Below are 19,196 nucleotides of genomic sequence, written 5' to 3'. Positions count from 1 at the left end.
GCAGAACTCTAGATGTAGGAATTATGAAATAATAGTATTCTAAAGAAGAAGCAATTCTTCACCCCAAAGTTTAACAGATAGTGAATTTATGGCTTTTATTAGTAAAAAGCCTGAAAATATTTATCATCTAATTTGTCTTTGCACTAAGTGGTAAAACCATGTCTGGGTTTTTTTTCCCCTGTCTCTCTGTCAGATCCTAGAAGAATAAAACATCCTCAGTTTGCCTAGAAGGAAATAAGAAAAGTATTTATAGTCTTTAGGAATTTTTTCCATCAGGTAAAGAAATGAGTTTAAAAATTCAGCATGATAAGTATGAACATTACCCTGACTTCATATGGCCAGTCAGAGAATATGGAGTTCTTAGTACAGTTAATTATAATTACTTTGTATAGAAATACTCCGTCTAAATTCTAGCCACGTTTCATGAGGACAGGCTCTTTAAGATCTCAGTTTTTCTGGACTTATTTTTGAAAACAGAAGCAGGTGCAGGTGGGAACTACAGCCAACAATGTAACACAGAATAATTGATGTAAATCTTTGCAGAGTCTTCCTTGTGTTGTTCATTGCTATTATACATGGTCAAAGGCTAATTGTGCTAAATAATGTTGGCAACACCTGAGCCATGAGGAGGTTAAGGCTACTGCAGGGCTAGATGGGGTAGTTCCACCTTGGAGTTCATGCCAAGCCAGTCTATACCAGACACCTTGCACTTCTCATTTTGCCATTTTTCCATCTAAATTTCAAAAGCATAAAAGCAGTATGTTCCAGTTATTCTCCTTTCTTAAAATGTTCTCTAACCCCGATTCATTTATTAGAAAACTGAAAGATAACTTTAGTGTTTCTGATTACGTTTTGTTTTTTTTTTTAAAGACGAAAGGACAAGATATTTTCCAGAGAAGTATACTTGGGCACATTCTACCAGAAGCAATGGTTTGTTACTTAGAAAATTACGAGCCTGAAAAGTTTTCTGAGATTTTTCTAGGAGAATTTGATACTCCAGAAGCAATCTGGAGCAGTGAAATGAGGTAAATAGCCAGCTGATTGTATTTTATACACAGAATCTTTGCCTCTTCCCATCTGGTTTGACTTCTGTGAAAAGATTTCCTTTCACTAATTGCATAATCTAAAGCTACAGTAGTCATTGATGCCAAATCAAGTGACTGCTGTTGACAAGGCCCTGAGCTTTTTTCTGTTCTAAGATGATTTGACAAAATTACTGTTACCTTAGTAGAGCTTTATATAAGGGTGGAGCCTATTACCACTGGTGCTTTTAGACAATGAATTAATATGTACATAAGAGATATATAGGAATAAAATCAAGACACTCCTTCTGGGTATTTGGAAATAGAACTGTACGCCACTAATTAAAAACTATGCCCACATGGAATGGATCAGTCCAGAGATACCCACAATCATTTTAGAATGAGGGCGCCCTAGCCAGCACATATTGACCATAATCTGGAGTTTAGCAGGAGAATGCCTTAGGAAAAGCCTGTTTCCACCAAGAAAAAGGAGAGGCCCAGAAGCAGATGTCAGTGTCCAGGCAGGCACTGTCCAGGAAAGACACGGCAGTTAATGGTTCCAGTGTCAAGTCTGGCTCTCTGGAGAACCCCTTGCTCTTCTTAGCTGGATGGCAGTTGATCTTCTGAGTCAGTTACTCATTCTTCTTTGGCTGACTCATACTCACAGTGCCACCTGCTGGTCATCATTTGGCTTCTCTGATAGGTTGACGACAGGCTTGGCATATGCTAGCCATCAATTTGAATATATTCTGTATGAATATTCATATAGAAAATGGAAAATTTTCAATTTGAAAATTGACATTTCAAATTTCATATTGAAATATTCATATTTTTCATTGGGAACAAATGTATAGGAATATGAATACGTTTATTACAGTTATTCTGTATAATATTTTTCTCCAGAGATTGGTTAGTATGAGTCTCTCATCTAAAAGATGTAGCTCTCTGTATACTGAGCAAATCAATTTTCTGCTTAGCTGAGGGCCAGATCCCAGGTTGTGCTATGTTAACTAAAATAAAGACCAGGCAGTGAGCTTCTTTGGGGTGATAGCTAACTTGATTCCGTGGCTGTGCCCTCATGCATGCAGATTCCATACCATTTGACTTTCTAATGACTGAATTTTCAATAAGAAAGGCTGGTATTGTCAGCCTTTTTCTCTATGGTCTTCTTTATAGATAGTGTTACAAATAAGTTTATATCCATGGAGTGTTTTTACATAGTAAGTTTAGAATACTCTGAGTAACATTCTTACAAGCTCTCATTTTAGGCCAATAACTAAGTTATTCTGAAGAAGATCCATGTAATTACCTTGAATGATTACCTATCTTAACCTTTTCTTTAAAATAGAATAAAATAATGCCTTCATAATGCTTGGAGACTTTTCTAATTGTAGGCGCCTTATGATAGAGAAGATTGCTGCCCATCTTGCTGATTTCACACCTCGTCTCCAGAGTAACACAAGAGCACTTTATCAATATTGTCCCATCCCAGTTATCAACTACCCACAGCTAGAAAATGAACTATTTTGTAATATTTATTACCTCAAACAACTTTGTGATACACTCCGGTTTCCAGATTGGCCAATTAAAGACCCGGTAAGTCAGCAGATTAATTTTTGCCTTCTTAAACCATAAAAAAAACCTCTAATCACTTCTGGGTATTTCTTCTTTTTGTGATAAGAAGGATAATAGCTTTCTGAAATATTCCTCCTTACTTAAGCACTGTGTAATTCTGAGTGTAGTTCAGTATATTTGGGTAAATCCCAAACTAAAAGACAGTTTTTTCAGGGAGCGTAAAAGGACTTTACAATCTTGATCTTTTGTGACAAAAACAAAACAAACTCAATTTCATGTATATAATACAATTACATACTATAATAGCTTGGTGGGAGCTCGTCTTTATAGCAAATTCATTAAGCTCACAGATGCTGGAGTTAGGCAGTCTGGGGTTGAGTTTCAGTTTGGCCATTAATGGCTCTGTATAACATTCAGTGTACCGCTTGACTTCTCTAAGCCTCAGTTACAGTAATAGTACTACTACTACTAATAGCAACTGTTTCATGTGGTGGTTGGTAAGATTAAGTGAGAATTCACATAAAAAAACACAGCATATTCCTGGCACACACTGGAGGCAGTAAGTGTGACTTGCGCATTTGTATAGTAGTATCTACTGTCACAGTGCCCTTGGGACCCATCCAACTTGAGCCCCTGGATACCTACTGAAAGCGTGGAATAAAGTAGGCCTGGGTTCCCCTGTTGGTCTGTTACTATAGCAGAGGTTTTTACCATTACCCTTACCATCAAAAGACTTCAGAACAATTGCCATTTGTACCACTAGGCACTGCCTCTTTACAGTGCAATGACCAAATGAAGGCAGGTAGATGCTGCTGCTTGTTCCAGATTCAACATGAGGTAGTAGAAAAAGTGTGGACTTTTTAGTCAGACGTAGGTTTGAATCCAGCTCCATCACTTATTAACTGGGAAATATGCAGCTGTCTGTCAGAATCTCAATGTTTTCATGTATTACTGAAATTTTATACAAGAATTAAATCTGCAGTCTGTAAAGCACACACCTTCTTGGCACATAGGCATGCAGCAAATATTAGCTCTTTTCTTCTCACCCCTATCCAGACTCCCTTGTGTTCTCTATCCCTTATGTTTGTTTGAATACCAGTATACCAATAATTATGTTAGATCACCTTGAGAAGCATGCCATCATGTACTGCTTCCTCCCTTACTACAGTGAATGCTAATTCCAAAGTTTTCTGTACTTCCTGAACGTTTCTTTAACAATTAAAAGTAGAGACAAAAATTGGCAGAGAATTAAAATATCACTTTAGGGACTTCCCTGGTGGTCCAGCGGTAAAAGAATCTGCCTTACGATGCAGGGGACGCGAGTTCAATCTCCGGTCAGGGAACTAAGATCCCACATGCCACAGGGCAACTAAGCCCAGGCGCCACAACTACTGAGCTCTCGCACCTCAACTAGAGCTCACGTGCTCTGGAACTCGCGCACCACAATTGCAGAGCCCATGTGCTCTGGAGCTGCCTGTCACAACTGGAGAAGAGAAAAATCCGCACACCACAACTAGAGAGAAGCCTGCATGCTGCAGCAAAGGATCTCACATGCCTCAACGAAGATCCTGTGTGCAGCAACTAAGACCCGACACGGCCAAAAATTAAAAAAAAAAAAAAATTAAAATAAATAAATAATAAAATATTACTTTAAAAAAAATATAGCCCCATAACAAATACCTTGCTATCTGACCATTCAACAGTGCTAGAAGGTGATTTTGTTTATTTGTATTTTAGAAAGCTTTTAATTGGTTAGCCTAGAAATGTCAGTTGAAATAAATACAGCACAACAATTCTGTAACTTAAAAATTATATTCTGAAATAGTTTTACGTTAATAGATATAAATTTTAATTCTCTGTCTTTAAGGTTAAGCTTCTAAAAGATACCCTTGATGCCTGGAAGAAGGAAGTAGAAAAGAAGCCACCTACAATGTCAATAGATGATGCTTATGAAGTGCTTAATCTCCCTCAAGGACAGGGGCCGTGAGTCATTTTCAGTGTCATCTTCCCCCTTCTTCTTGCAGTTTGTGTTATACATGAGGAAGAGATTTGACAACAGTGTGTCTAGGATAGTAAATGACAAACATATAGGAAAGAATGCAGATTTATCATCAGTGAAGTTTTATAGTAGAATAGATATGTTAGAGAAAAAGTTTAAAAGACATTTTCTTAAGTATAGACTGAATTTGTTCATTTTTGACAAGGCTGATAGTTAAAATAACTTAGAATTATAGTTTGAAGTGACATTTTGAAAAGTTAGTTTAAAATTCATAGTTCTTCAAAACCCAAATATGGTTTTGTAATTTGAAGTGAATATGGTAACCTTGCATAGGGAATGTTTAGGTTTTATCTTTTCTGTGTAAAGATAACACATAGGAATCATCTTACTTAAATCTTACTGGGTTTAATTTGATATCTACTATATGATCATACACAAAAAAGTAAGGTTCTTAAAATATCATTTTAGATGATTGTGTAAATATTTTCTTGCACCTTACTTAATTCATGAAACAGTTTTCCTATTTTGTAGGCATGATGAGAGCAAGATTAGAAAAGCTTACTTCAGACTTGCACAGAAGTACCACCCTGATAAGAATCCAGAAGGGAGGGTATGTACTGCCTTTGGAATTAGGGCTTTGGGGTTGACTTGCTTTTGCTTTATTACTGTTTCAGCCAGAGAAAAGATACACTCATCTTATGCGCCAGTGTCTGCCTCATAATATATGTCCAGTATATGTTTAATTAACCTCTGACCCACGTGCCCAAGTTTTCAGCATAAATGGTCTTCTCTCATTTTATCAAAAGGACTACCCTGTGACTAGTAACTTTTGGGTTTTATTCTCTTTCCTTACCCATGTCTGTTTGAGAATTAACTCTAAAGGGCAGTCACATAAATAACTGAAACTTAGGATGTGGGTGAACTTAACTCATTTGTAGGTGATGCCATTGCCACCCAGATTGCTTTGGGTAATTTATTTTTTTCTAATGACATCCAACTTCATATCACTCTTAATGAAAAAGTAGAAAATTTGCTTCAGACTTAAAGTCATCTGCTGCCAGCATTCCCTGATCTTGTCTTTTCCAGCTTCCTACTACAGTGCCAATGGAGATTCATAAAAGATAAAATCAGACAAGGACCACTAAAAACAGTACTCATAGTTTGTTGCTAGAAACTTGGAGTAATTTCCACTGATTCAGGGCTAGTGTTTTTTATTAGAGACAGGCAGTATTCCTGAATAGGAAGACAGCATTGAAAAAATGTCACTTTTATATGTTTAAGGGATTTTTAATCAAAAGCCTGGGACATTTTTTGAGAAATCTAAAGCAATTCAGATTCATCTGGGAAAGAAAACAATCAATATAGGAAGAAATTTTGAAATTAGAATTAAGTTGCTAGACTTAAACTACCAGATATTAAAATACTCTATAAAACTGCAATAGTAAAATAGTATTATACTGGTACAAGGATCAACATATAGATAAGCAACATTATAGTATAGTAGTTTAAGAGCACAGATAGAGTCAGACCTGGGTGTGAGTCTTAGCTCTGTCAGCAATGGGCTTTGTGACTTTAGGCAAGCTATTTAACATCTTAAAAATGAAGTTAATAAGGGTACACACCTCACAAGGCTGTTTTGAGGATTAAGTGAGATAATGTATGTAAAGCATTTAGCACAGTGCCTGCCATAGTGCTCAAAAAACAGTAGTTCTTATCATAACTATTTTTTTTTTTTTTAAAGACTATTTTTCGAGGGGATGATTTTTTTTTTTTTTTAATAGCTACTTTATTATTTATTTATTTATTTTTGTTTTGTGTTTGGGTCTTCGGTTCGTGCGAGGGCTTTCTCTAGCTGCGGCAAGCGGGGGCCACTCTTCATCGCGGTGCGGGGACCGCTCTTCATTGCGGTGCGCGGGCCTTTTCACTATCGCGGCCCCTCCCGTTGCGGGGCACAGGCTCCAGACGCGCAGGCTCAGTAGTTGTGGCTCACGGGTCCAGCTGCTCCGTGGCATGTGGGATCTTCCCAGACCAGGGCTCGAACCCGTGTCCCCTGCATTAGCAGGCAGATTCTCAACCACTGCGCCACCAGGGAAGCCCTCATAACTATTTTTATAACAACTCATAAACTATCTCTGGTGTGTATGAGTTTAATATGACATATATGGTATAAGCTACTGAAGAAAAATTTTCAGTAAATAGTACTGAGATCATTGAATAACTATTTGGAAAAAAAAATTGTTTCACCTTAAAAGCATACCACCTTGGGCTTCCCTGGTGGCGCAGTGGTTGGGAGTCTGCCTGCTAATGCGGGGGACACGGGTTCGAGCCCTGGTCTGGGAAGATCTCACATGCCGCGGAGCAGCTGGGCCCGTGAGCCACAACTGCTGAGCCTGCGCGTCTGGAGCCTGTGCCCCGCAACGGGAGGGGCCGTGATAGTGAAAGGCCCGCGCACCGCGATGAAGAGCGGTCCCCGCACCGCGATGAAGAGCGGCCCCCGCACCGCGATGAAGAGCGGCCCCCGCTTGCCGCAACTAGAGAAAGCCCTCGCACGAACCGAAGACCCAACACAGCCAAAAATAAATAAATAAATAAATAAATAAAAAATAAATAAAAGAAAAATAACAAGTGGCAAGTGTTGGCAAAAGATTAAAAAAAAAAAAAAAAGTATACCACCTAGGGGCTTCCCTGGTGGCGCAGTGGTTGAGAATCTGCCTGCCAATGCAGGGGACACGGGTTCGAGCCCTGGTCTGGGAAGATCCCGCATGCCACGGAACAACTAGGCCCGTGAGCCACAACTACTGAGCCTGTGCGTCTGGAGCCTGTGCTCCGCAACAAGAGAGGCCGCGATAGTGAGAGGCCCGCGCACCGCGATGAAGAGTGGCCCCCGCTTGCCACAACTAGAGAAAGTCCTCGCACAGAAACGAAGACCCAACACAGCCAAAAATAAATAAATAAATAAATAAATGAAAAAAAAAAAAGTATACCACCTAGATTACAGTTAGAATGAATTCCTTAATGTAAAAAACAAAACAAAATAGTAACCAAAGAATTTACTGGCAAAATACAAATCGTCTGTGTTCTAAGTTGTAATTCGAGATGTTTACAAAAGTTAATTGTCTTTGGTTACATACAGGATATGTTTGAAAAGGTAAATAAAGCCTATGAATTTTTATGTACCAAATCAGCAAAAATAACAGATGGACCAGATCCAGAGAATATAATTTTAATTCTGAAAACTCAGAGCATCCTCTTCAACCGTCACAAAGAAGGTAAGGCATTCATTGTTATTCTCAAATTTTGATTTACCCTCCAGCTAATTCTACCATGCTCCTTGTTTCTGCAGCCTATTTCTAATTATTATTGCAAAAGACTCTTAGAATTGCATTTTAGATATAGTAAAAGAGTAGCTTTCTGTAGTTAGACCCAAAATGTTGTTTGTTTTATACCTTCCACTTCTTACCTGTGTTTTTCAATAGTTTACATTTCCAACCAGATTTCATTGTTCCGTCCTAAAGTACATTTCTGTTCTCTGGAGGTACTTGGTTAGTTTTTGTCTTTATCCATTTAGCAGTAAACATATTAAATGAGATCTAAAATGGACCTGGCATTTAAGGATCATTAAATGTCTTTTACAAGACTGTACCTATCCATAATCTTCTAAAGGCTGAAAACACCAAGAGTGTTCTGGTTTTTAAAAAGCAACAGAAACTTTTCAAATGATCATATATATCCCTTAACACCTCATTTCCTGTGGTAGCTTTCGAAACCCTCTGATCCTCTGGGACAGTTTGAAAAATTTATAGATAAAATAGGTGTGATTTTCTAACCGAAAGTGGGATCCAGCTGCTTGCCATTCAGAAGTCAATAAAGAGGCAAGGTTGGTGGAAAGGAAAGTTTGCTTTATTTTGGATGCCAGCAACCAAGGGGGTGGGGTGGAGGGAGGGCAGCTGCCTGTTCAAAGGCCGATTCCCCCCACCCCAAACCAGTGGGCAAGAGCTTTTATAGGCTGAGGGAAGGGGCTACATGCAGAAACAGTACAGTCAGCTATGACAGTCATCTTAAAATTGGTCATGTGGTGGTCTGACCAGTGTCATCTTGATTGCTTTAAGTACAGTTAGTCTTCAGTTCCAGGGTCAGTTTGTTCCCATTTCCTTGAGGCCAGTTCTCAGAATTGTGGCAGCTTATGTCATGGCTATAGTCTGGTCATAATGTAGTTAACTTCTTCCACCTGGTAGGAGTTTCAGTATCTATAAGACAGCTCACAGGATATGGCTCAGAATATTATCTGTAGCCTTTGAGGAGGAACTAAAGGTCCTTGACTTTGCTTAATGACTAAACTATTATTTGGTCTCCTTCGACTGTTTGCCTTTGTTTCTGTATTTCCTCACTTCTCTGATTAAACTTATTCTTTGGCTAAAGTTTTTGCACAGGTGGAGGACATGGGGGGCAAGGACCATAGGGTCCTGCTCTGTTTCAATTTCAGGATACAGGTTATTGGAAATCTCCAGCATGTTTTCAGGGCGATTTGTGGTAGCCCTAACAGTAGCAGCCAGAAAGCTAGGCGCACATTGAGAATTTTTAAGACTCTGTTGAGGGTGGGAGTTGGGTTCAATGTGGCAGGTGTCCATTGGCTTGGAAACTAAACTTGGCTTACACACAAAGTGGGAGACCCATTTGCTCTATAGGATGATGGGAGAAAAGAGAGGACAGTGGGGATCTGAGATAAGCAGGAGTGTTGGGTAATTGAAGACAAGTAGGGTTCCAGTATAAGTATTGGAGGGGACAGTGTGGGGATTGAGCAGCTTGGTCATTAGAGAACAGTGATTAATTGATTCACTTTCGCATATGAACTCAACAGAAAACATTTGTAAAGCATTCAGTTATATGGCATTTATCACTAATCAGAATGAGTTTAAAGAAGTCTTTTTCAAACCATTGGTTGTTTTTTGATGGCTGGTAAATCTGTATTAGCCACAAGGTGCTGTTGTAGCTCATCATTGGTATATTATCAAGGTCAGAATGTTTTTTCAGGCTGTCTTCCACATTTCCCAAAGGGGGTTTATACTCAGTAAGTTGGGATGGGGGTCCTGATCTGATAGAACTTAACATTAATTCACTCTTCTTCTTATGTATGTATGTGTTAGGACTACTGGGACCAGTTCCAAGGGGCTTTTTTTTTTTTTAAGCCATCTTAGAAATGAGTTAATTTAAAGCAGATTATTTGTCATCCTCAAAAGGCAAAAAGCTTTATGCTGATTTCAAGTGGGATGACAGAGATACCTATAAAGTCAAAGCCAGTTAATTTACATATTTCTGCCTCGTAGGTTAGTTTAAAAAAAAAAAGAATGAAAAGAACAAGAATTGAGCACCAGTATATTTCAGATTTCACTTTTAAATTTGCTTATCAAAATATGGAATTAGCCAAATACAGTTAATAAATTAACTTTCTATTTTGTATTCATAGTAACAAATTATATTCAGTATTTTCAAATGTTTATTTTATGATAACTGGTAAAATAGAAAAGTACTCTTGTTATTCAGAAAGCAGAATATAAAATATTCACTCTCATTTAAATCAAATGTTTCTGTCTCTTTATAAAGAGGTATGGGTCTCTGGTGCATTGGCTATGTCTTGCTGTCTGTGATCAGGTGAAAAGTTATAAAGATCACATGGGACAACATAGAAAGCAGATATTCTGCAAAGGATCAAAACCACTATACACAAAGTTCAGTTTTAATCTACCAGAAAATACTCTTTTTCTAGTGGAAACATTTTAGAAAAGTCAACCAAACAAGTTCACTAGTTGAAAAGATCCAAGGGATTTGTACTTGTTTAATTTCTTTTTACAAACTAGAATTAGGAAACATTTAAGATATTGCATATTTTAATCTTTTTTTTTTTTTGGTAACATAATTGAACATAGTGTCAAAATTAACTTAAAACCATGATTATTTCAGATTTACAGCCTTATAAATATGCAGGCTACCCCATGCTAATTAGGACAATAACAATGGAAACTTCAGATGACCTCCTTTTCTCAAAAGAATCACCATTGTTGCCTGCTGCTGCAGAGCTGGCTTTCCATACTGTTAACTGCTCAGCCCTCAATGCTGAAGAGCTCAGAAGGGAGAATGGAATTGAGGTAATATGGAATGACCTTTGTTCTTGTCTTCAAGCTAGTTTAGGCAAACTGTATGTCTCTTAGCAATAAATAATTCACCAAGTACAAATACAGTTGATACAGTTTCTTTAATTTATTGCAACAGATAACATTATTCTCTATATTATAATACCAAAATTAAAATAAATGGAGCTTTATTTCATAACGTGAATTGGAGAATATTGGATTCAAAATTGGTGAGCTTAATATTACTTGCAAGATAGCATAGTGGGATGCTTAAAAAAACTTCAGGGTCCTTTGTTTACTTGTTTATTTAACAAATGTTAATTGAGCAAACATTTCCTTGCCAAGTTTCTGATATTAAAAGGTTATTAATGTTTTATCCCTACCAGAAAAGGCTTTTCAGACTCCAAGTCAAAATGGACAGTTAATGGCTGACTTCTTTTTCTGCAGGTGTTACAAGAGGCATTTAGTCGCTGTGTGGCTGTCTTGAATCATTCTAGTAAACCAAGTGACATGTCTGTACAGGTAAGACTAAAACATATGGTTCCAAGAAAGTTACGCTAGACCAGTAGTTCAGACTTTAACATCTGTGAGAATCACTTGGAGGGCTCATTAAAACCTGGGTTGCTGAGCTCTGCCTCCCAGGTCCCCTGCCCACAGAGTTTCTGATTCAGTATGTCTGGGGTGGGGCATGAAAATATGCTTTTCTAACAAAATTCCCAAGTGATACTGATGCTGTTGGTCTGTGTATCACACTTTAAGAACCACTGTGCTAAATCATACGTAATCTGTTGGCTTAATTTTTTTTTTCTTAAAATAGAGAATGATATAATGAATCCCTGTGTCCCCTTTACCCAGTTTCAAACATTTGTCATTTTGCCACTTTTGTTTCATTATCTTCCATCCCCTTCCTTAATTTCCTTCTCTACCTCCCTCTCCGATCCCTAGTGTTTTCATTGGCTTCTTTTCTGTTGAATTCTTTAATAGAAAATCCATCAGGAGTTCATTAAGATCACTGTAGATGCATCTTTTTATGTGGCCTTTTGTTTATGCCAGCAAAATTTAGAATATAAAACAATCGAGTACAGGCTTTTGAGTTTCATCCTATTTTTAAGTATAGTACGTTATTAGAATTCTGGACAAAAATACTTTATTCCAGAGGTTGGCAAACTTATTTTTATAAAGGGCCAGAGAGTAAGTATTTGAGGCTTTCAGGTTACTTACAGTCTGTTGCATATTTTTATTTGTGATTTTTGCAACTCTTTCAAAATGTAAAACCCATTCTTAGCTTTCTGGCCATACAAGAACAGGTCATGGTTGACTTGGCCTGTTAGCCTTAGCGGCCATGGTTTGCCAACCCTGCATCTATAGGGAATCTTAACCAGAAATACTAATAATTCAATAGAAATGTTCTGTTTAATTTTGGAGTGTCATATATACCATTAAGCATTATTCACGAATCTCCGCTGATTTGATTTCCACTGTCTTAAATAAGGAATGCACATGTGACTTTTTTTTTTTTCTTCTCTCTTTGGTGTTGTCTGCAGGTGTGTGGACACATAAGCAAATGCTATAGTGTGGCCTCTCAGTTTGAAGAATGCCGAGAGAAGATCACAGAAATGCCTGGCATCATCAGGGATCTCTGTCGGGTGCTCTATTTTGGCAAGGTAGAGGTCATCTTTACCACTTTCTGGATTCAGTCAGCAGTGGGTTTTCTTGTCAAGTAGCCAGTCCCCAATTTATAAACAAGTTGTTTTCCTAAAATTATTTTCAAGTAAATTACATTTTTCACTGAAGCCTTGCTGTAAATGGTGGCTTTTGTTCCTGGGCTGGCCCACAGAGAGTAAGACTAGAGTGACATATCTAGAGGGAAGTTGGTCTTATGTGAACATTTGAACAGAGGCATGGAAGCAAGAGAGAAGACTAGACTAAATCAATCTAATGAAAGTAAATGACCATGTAAAACCTGAAACTTAAGAGTCGAGTCATTGCCTGGTGGAAAGGCTATAGGGATCTGAGAGCTTGCTGTTTCCTCCCAGTCTAGTACTGCCAAGGGAAGTTGTCTGTGGGTGATGTGATAGGTGGCTGGGAAGGAGAGTGATTTCTCAGGTAACTGGGCAGAGTAACAGTTGTGTTGGAATAGAACAGGATTGGAGTGCTGATCCCAGGCTAAGGTATCTAGAAATAAGAAATCTGATGAAAATAATGTCCTCAACTATATTTACTTGATGTCCTTAGAAGTGTTTAATAAGAATGCAAACTCTGGTATAAAGAAGTAAATCTGTACACCTGCACTAAAGATATCATTGATACACTTAAGATCACTAGCATGTGCATTGCTATTAATGCCTTATCAGTATTTTTAAAAATTAAAAATACAAGAAGTGAAACAAAGAAAACTGTATTCCCAAGTCTTTGACACTAACTAGCCTCAAAGATAGTAATTCTGATACAAATCAAAACCACAATGAGCTATCACCTCACGTTAGTGAGACTGGCTATCACCAGAAAGTCTACAAATAATAAATGCTGGAGAGGATGTGGAAAAAAGAGAGCCCTCATACACTGTTCACGGGAATGTAAATTGGTACAGTACAGCCACTATGGAAAACAGCATGGAGATTCCTTAAAAAAACTAAAAATAGAGCTACCATATGATCCAGCAGTTCCACTCCTGGGTACATGTCTGGAAAAATGAAAACACTAATTTGAAAAGATACATGCACCCAACGTTCATAGCACTATTTACAGTAGCCAAGACATGGAAACAGCCCAAGTGCCCATCAACAGACAATTGGCTTAAGATGTGTACACACACACACACACACACACACACACGCAACAGAATGTTATTCAGCCATAAAAAAGAATGAAATACTGCCATTTGCAGCAACATGAATGGACCTTGAGAATATTATGCTTAATGTAATAAGTCAGAGAAAGACAAACACTGTATATCACTTATATTTGGAATCTAAAAAATAATAAAAATGAATGTATATACAAAACAGAAACAGACTCAGACATAGAAAACAAACTTATGGTTACCAAAGAGAAAAGGGAGAGGGAGGTGAGGAAGGACAAATTAGGAGTATGGGATTAACAAATAAAACTACTATACATAAAATAGATAATAAGGATCTACTGTATAGCACAAGGATTTATACCCAGTATTTTGTAATAACCTATAATGGAATATAATCTGCAAAAAATTCAAATCTCTATGCTCTACACCTGAAACTAACACAATATTGTAAATCCACTATACTTCAATTTAAAAATTAATTAGTTTTCTAAAAGTAGTAATTCTGTGTTTTTTCACAGGGTTACTTTTAATTTTAGGCTTTAAAAGATATAAGATTCAGATATAAACTGGAATTGAAAATATAAGAGGAGGTAAACACACAATAAGATAGCTAGCTTGACATACATTCACAGCCTGTTTCTCTTGGGAGCTTTTTTTTTTAATCCTGTAATTAATTCCATTATTCTTATTCTCAGAGTATTCCACGGGTGGCAGCTCTTGGGGTAGAATGTGTCAGCTCTTTTGCTGTGGATTTCTGGCTACAGACACACTTATTGCAAGCTGGAATTTTGTGGCATCTGCTTGGTTATCTGTTTAATTATGACTACACACTAGAAGAGAGTGGTATTCAGAAAAGTGAAGAAACAAACCAGCAGGTAAGCTTAACACTACTTTAACATTGAATTTGAACCCATACCATAGGTTAATGCAAAGCAAAGCCCTAGCTCAAAGCCTCAAAGGCATAAACTGTTTTTCAAGATTATTAAGCTTATTGCTCTTTAAGCCCCAAAACTTTTTATCTTAACCACTTATCTCGGAAGGATTCGAGGCAAGGGAATTTGCAGTAGCATATTCTGGACATAACTTAATCTTTTCTTGATTACTCAGAGTCACCTTTATTTTTGCAAAATTATGGTTGTGTATCACAGGGAGATCATAACAGTGCTGTTGGGGCTAGCTCCCCTAAACACTTGAGAACTTACCTGATTTTTACAGATATTTTTTTCTGTCTGTCCTTTCCTGTTCACTGTCATTCATTACTCATATTGTGATATGTGCCTCTAGCGATCAGATCTACCTACCCATCCCTATTCCCCACCCTGTCCCCCAGTGTGCTTCTTCCAGTTATCTACAAGATACCGTATTAGGTATAAATGAGTACACAGATTCTGATGGTCTTTCATATAAATGAAAGAATAAGCTCTAATGCATAAACTCTCTGACATCAGTGTTGGGGACTTTTTTGTTTCTTTTTTTTTGCTTTCTGTTCCTTAATATGTTCCATACTGTTTTGATTCCATAAAGGTACTGTTGCCTGTGTAAGATAGCAGATCTATTTTAATGTCTTAATGTCTTAATTTTTTTATAACAGGAAGTAGCCAACAGTCTTGCCAAACTGAGTGTCCGTGCTCTAAGTCGCCTTGGAGGGTATCTGCCTGAAGAACAAGCAACACCAGAAAATCCAACCATAAGGAAAAGTGTAGCTGGCATGCTGACCCCCTATGTTGCTAGAAAACTTGCTGTAGTTAGTGCTACTGAGGTACGTGCTTCAAAAGTAGCCTGGGTTTTTGATAAATATTGCAAGATTCTTTAGATAGTAGGGGAATATAACAATGTTGATTGCTCTCGGAAACCTAAAAATTGAAAATGCTCACATGCTTGTTCTCTCAACTAAGAAATTTGGTTTGTTGTTGTGGCTTGATGCTGATGTTATCAGCTCCACAAGTCCAGTCTCTCTGTAAGGGTAGATTAACTTCATGTTTCTCAGCTGTAGAGCTCCCCATAATTCTTGATAATATTGAATCAGAAAGGAACAGGACAAGAGAGTGAACTTGGAATGGACAGAGAACTGGGAGTCAGGAGACCCAGAGTCTATTTTTAGCTGTTTGTTATAAGCTATAACTTACTTACAGTCAGCATTGAAATCCTAAAAGTCAGTATATACACACATATGCATTCATGACAAAAATAAGTATGATCGTGGCAGATCGCCCAACCTCTTCTGTGAGAATCATTGAGAAACAATCTAAGCATTAGAGAATTAACCTATAGAAATCCATTAAATAGAATATCTTGAAGCCTCAAATTGTAAAGGGATATGGGAAGACATTAAAAGATGTTTAAAGTATTTTAAGTGAAAAGGTTAAATCCCATTTTTGGTATTAAAAAAATGAATGAATGGATGGATCTGTATCAATATGTTAACTGTAGTTATCCCTGAATTGTAGAATTGTAGGCTATTTTTATTTTATTTCATTTTCTCTGATGATCATCTAATAGTTTTAGAAGAAAAAAGGCCTCAGTGTTCCAAATGTAAAATATTTTTAGAACTTATAAACAGCTTATTTGTTTTTTTAATCTAATCTGATTGAGTCTGTTTTTTAGTGCAAGACACTGCCTTTCAGATCCCCTGAGTAAGAGGGAAGAGCTTTAGATGCCAATCTTGATCTTGGTTCTTTTTCCGGACTTTGTGTTCACCAGTGTGAAGTATTTTGCTGACTGAAAACATTCTTTCCAGAAATACTAACAAGTTGTTGATTAACTACTACAGGAAAGAAAAAAAAAAGTAACACTTCAAAATTTGGGCCTGGACTCCATCTGGATTTAATAAAATGCTTATTTTAAACTGCCACTTCTCAGAGTTTTAAAATTTTCTTCATGATAAATTTTTTCAGTCATTTTACTTAACTAGTAGTTCATGTTTTGAAAACAAGGGTTGGATTTCTTTTTGTAAGATGGAGGTAATAACCCACTGCTTTCCTCCTAGCACAGAGCTCTGTAAATGTGAAGTGTAAAAAGTTCTTATTAAAACATTTAGGGAATTCCTGGTAGCCCAATGGTTAGGACTCTGCTCTTCCACTGCCGAGGGCCCGGGTTCAGTCCCTAGTCAGGGAACTGATATCCTACAAGCCACAAGGCACGGCCAAAAAACAACAACAAATATGTATGTAAAGGCAGTATGGTATGATTCTTTTTAAGCTTACATTTACTGAGTTTATAAAATGCTTTAACACAGAATATCGTCTGTAGTTTTCACAAAGCAGAGCAAATGTTAAGAATGTGAAGTCAAACAGATTCAAATTTGAATCCCAGTTTCACCACTTAAGGGTTGTGAGACCTGGGGCAAATAATTTGATCTTTCTCAGTCTTGATTTTTCTCAGCTGCAAAATGGAAAATATTAACAAACTTGCTAGAATTATTGAGATCTGTTATACTTAAGGCACCTATTACAGTGCTTGGCATGTCATAGACAATTTTAATGAATGGTAATTTCAATATATTTCCTAAATATTATAAAACAGTAATGTTCTTTCTCCTAGATTTTGAAGATGCTTAACAGTAACACAGAGAGCCCCTATTTGATATGGAACAATTCTACAAGAGCAGAACTACTTGAATTTCTTGAATCCCAACAAGAAAACATGATTAAAAAAGTATGTTATTGTTTTATAAATTTCTTACTCTAATGGAATCTCTGGAAATATAACTTAGTATTGACGAAACAGAAACCCATTATTTCTCCATTGCGTGTTGATCAAGCCTATAGCTTTTGCTACCTAATATTTGGCCCATTTAATAATAGCATTCTTATTGTATTTAATATACATTAGGATTTTTTGTTGTGTTTTTAATTACCACTTACATATAGCTGTCTTCTATTTTAACCAGTTTTTGTGCCCAGAAGCTCTGTTTTAATTGTTCTCTTTAGCCTCTTTTCCCCAGTAAATTAAAATTGCTTTCTGGTATCAAAATTGAATAATTTCTCCTATCCTGCCACCTTCTAGAGGAGAAGCTATTAAGCCATGAAAAAAACAAAAGACAGTAAGTAGAATGGGAGATAAGGAGAAGGCCTGGATAATACATACATTAGATGGTTGAGTCTTGATGGTTTAAAAGAAGTTGTGTTTTTGGGCTTGGACTTCATTAAAGAGTAACCATCACTGGGTGTCCTGAATTATTCAAAATTTGGTTTTGAATTCATTTCATGATAGTTACTCAGAGCTCTTCATTGATAGAAGTTTTGAGAATTGCAGAGCTAGGGAGAACAAGTCTCAGATTTCTATATATCATCTATTCTTTCACCAGGAGAGAACATCATTCTCTCTTCGTTTAGCCCTTTACAACTTTACAACAACACTTTTGCATATTATTTTAGTCCAACCTAAATTTTGAGTGATTTCCACCTAAATCTTCTTGGAGCTATTTTTTTCCCATTCCTCTTTCCTATCTTTTTCCTCGTCCTTAAATGGAAATTCTTCTTGCTTTGTCAACCCATCTACTATTACCTTGCTTTTTTATTCAGAGACCCTGTTTTCCAGCACTTTTCACTTAATGTATTACTTTTTAAAACCAGTCCAAATGTGTTCATTTCTTAGCTCTATCACCCTATATCTGACTGGGCCAAATGTTTGCTGAGCGGAGAGAGAAGAGCCACATGTCATACTTGCTTATGAACACTTCATTGGCTGACCTCAGTGATCTTTTGAAATTTTAAAATGAGTTACAATATTGATCTTTGGGTTAAGAAATAACATAATTCTATGCCTTTTCCAGAGTCCATATTACTGATTACAAACCTTAAAATTGCATTGAGTGCTGTGATGTGTATCCCACCACATTTTTCCCTCTGGAAAATGAATGGATCTTTCAAGTTATTTATCTGCTAAGTTATTAAACTGAATATGGATAGATTAATAAACCAGACACTAATGATTCCAATTTACCTCTAACAATCTGTTTTCTTTTTTAAAAAGGGTGACTGTGACAAAACCTATGGATCAGAATTTGTCTACAGTGATCATGCCAAAGAACTTATTGTAGGGGAGATTTTTGTTAGGGTCTATAATGAAGTCCCTACTTTCCCACTCGAGGTAAGCTCTCTCCTTTTAATTTTGTCTGACACCTTTGATCATTTGTTATTGAAAGCTACTAGTTTATTCACACTGTATACATTGAAATAATACCTGTTTTTTGCCAAATGCTTTGTACTAACTTGGGTGTGTGATGGGGTGACCATTGATAACTTATGATCCTCTTTATTTTGAATGTTAAAGAATTTAATTTTGTGGATTCGTGAATAAGAATTTATTCCTTTCCCAGCTGTTCCTGATATTTTATGCATAATGCTACCCCACTGTATCATGTATATATGCCTTCAGCTTTACTATTCTCTCATGGAAGTGTAAGGCTAATTACATACTCATTCCATCATGTTGAATATCAGACCACCAGACAGTAGTCCGTCTCTGGCCCATTTTTAGAAGAAAATAAGAAAATAGACGTGGAAAGCGAAGAGAATTTTTAGAAGATGACTGGGGTCACACCAGGTCATCTCTTGTGATGATGCCTAATCACCTCCGGAAGCAAATGATCTTCTTTTCCTTCCGTAGTGCTTGGAAATCATGTAGGAAATTTTTGTTGTAGTTCTTTTTGGAGGGGTGGCAAAGAG

The 19,196-nt window shown here is 37.0% G+C and overlaps 1 protein-coding gene across 10 annotated transcripts in view; it reads left to right on the top strand.

Annotated features, from left to right (window-relative positions):
* DNAJC13 (DnaJ heat shock protein family (Hsp40) member C13) overlaps positions 1–19,196 on the top strand; it is a 122,896-nt gene that overhangs the window by 77,991 nt on the left and 25,709 nt on the right. For all 10 annotated transcript variants that reach the window (XR_014244815.1, XR_014244816.1, XR_014244817.1 and 7 more), the window contains 12 exons: positions 871–1,025; positions 2,417–2,618; positions 4,465–4,580; positions 5,128–5,206; positions 7,730–7,865; positions 10,555–10,739; positions 11,172–11,246; positions 12,269–12,388; positions 14,223–14,402; positions 15,119–15,286; positions 17,068–17,181; positions 18,502–18,618. Coding sequence is in view for 7 of the 10 variants with exons in the window: in XM_082392609.1 (XP_082248735.1) it covers positions 871–1,025; positions 2,417–2,618; positions 4,465–4,580; positions 5,128–5,206; positions 7,730–7,865; positions 10,555–10,739; positions 11,172–11,246; positions 12,269–12,388; positions 14,223–14,402; positions 15,119–15,286; positions 17,068–17,181; positions 18,502–18,618 (1,647 nt within the window). In the remaining 3 variants the exon portion in view is untranslated. The remainder of the gene's footprint in view (positions 1–870; positions 1,026–2,416; positions 2,619–4,464; positions 4,581–5,127; positions 5,207–7,729; positions 7,866–10,554; positions 10,740–11,171; positions 11,247–12,268; positions 12,389–14,222; positions 14,403–15,118; positions 15,287–17,067; positions 17,182–18,501; positions 18,619–19,196) is intronic.

The sequence above is a fragment of the Balaenoptera borealis genome (assembly GCF_965194805.1).
Source record: "Balaenoptera borealis genome assembly, chromosome: 5".
In the NCBI taxonomy this organism is placed as follows: domain Eukaryota; kingdom Metazoa; phylum Chordata; class Mammalia; order Artiodactyla; family Balaenopteridae; genus Balaenoptera; species Balaenoptera borealis.
The sequence above is the reverse complement of the archived record's forward strand: the minus strand, read 5'-3'. Positions and strand labels throughout refer to the sequence as shown.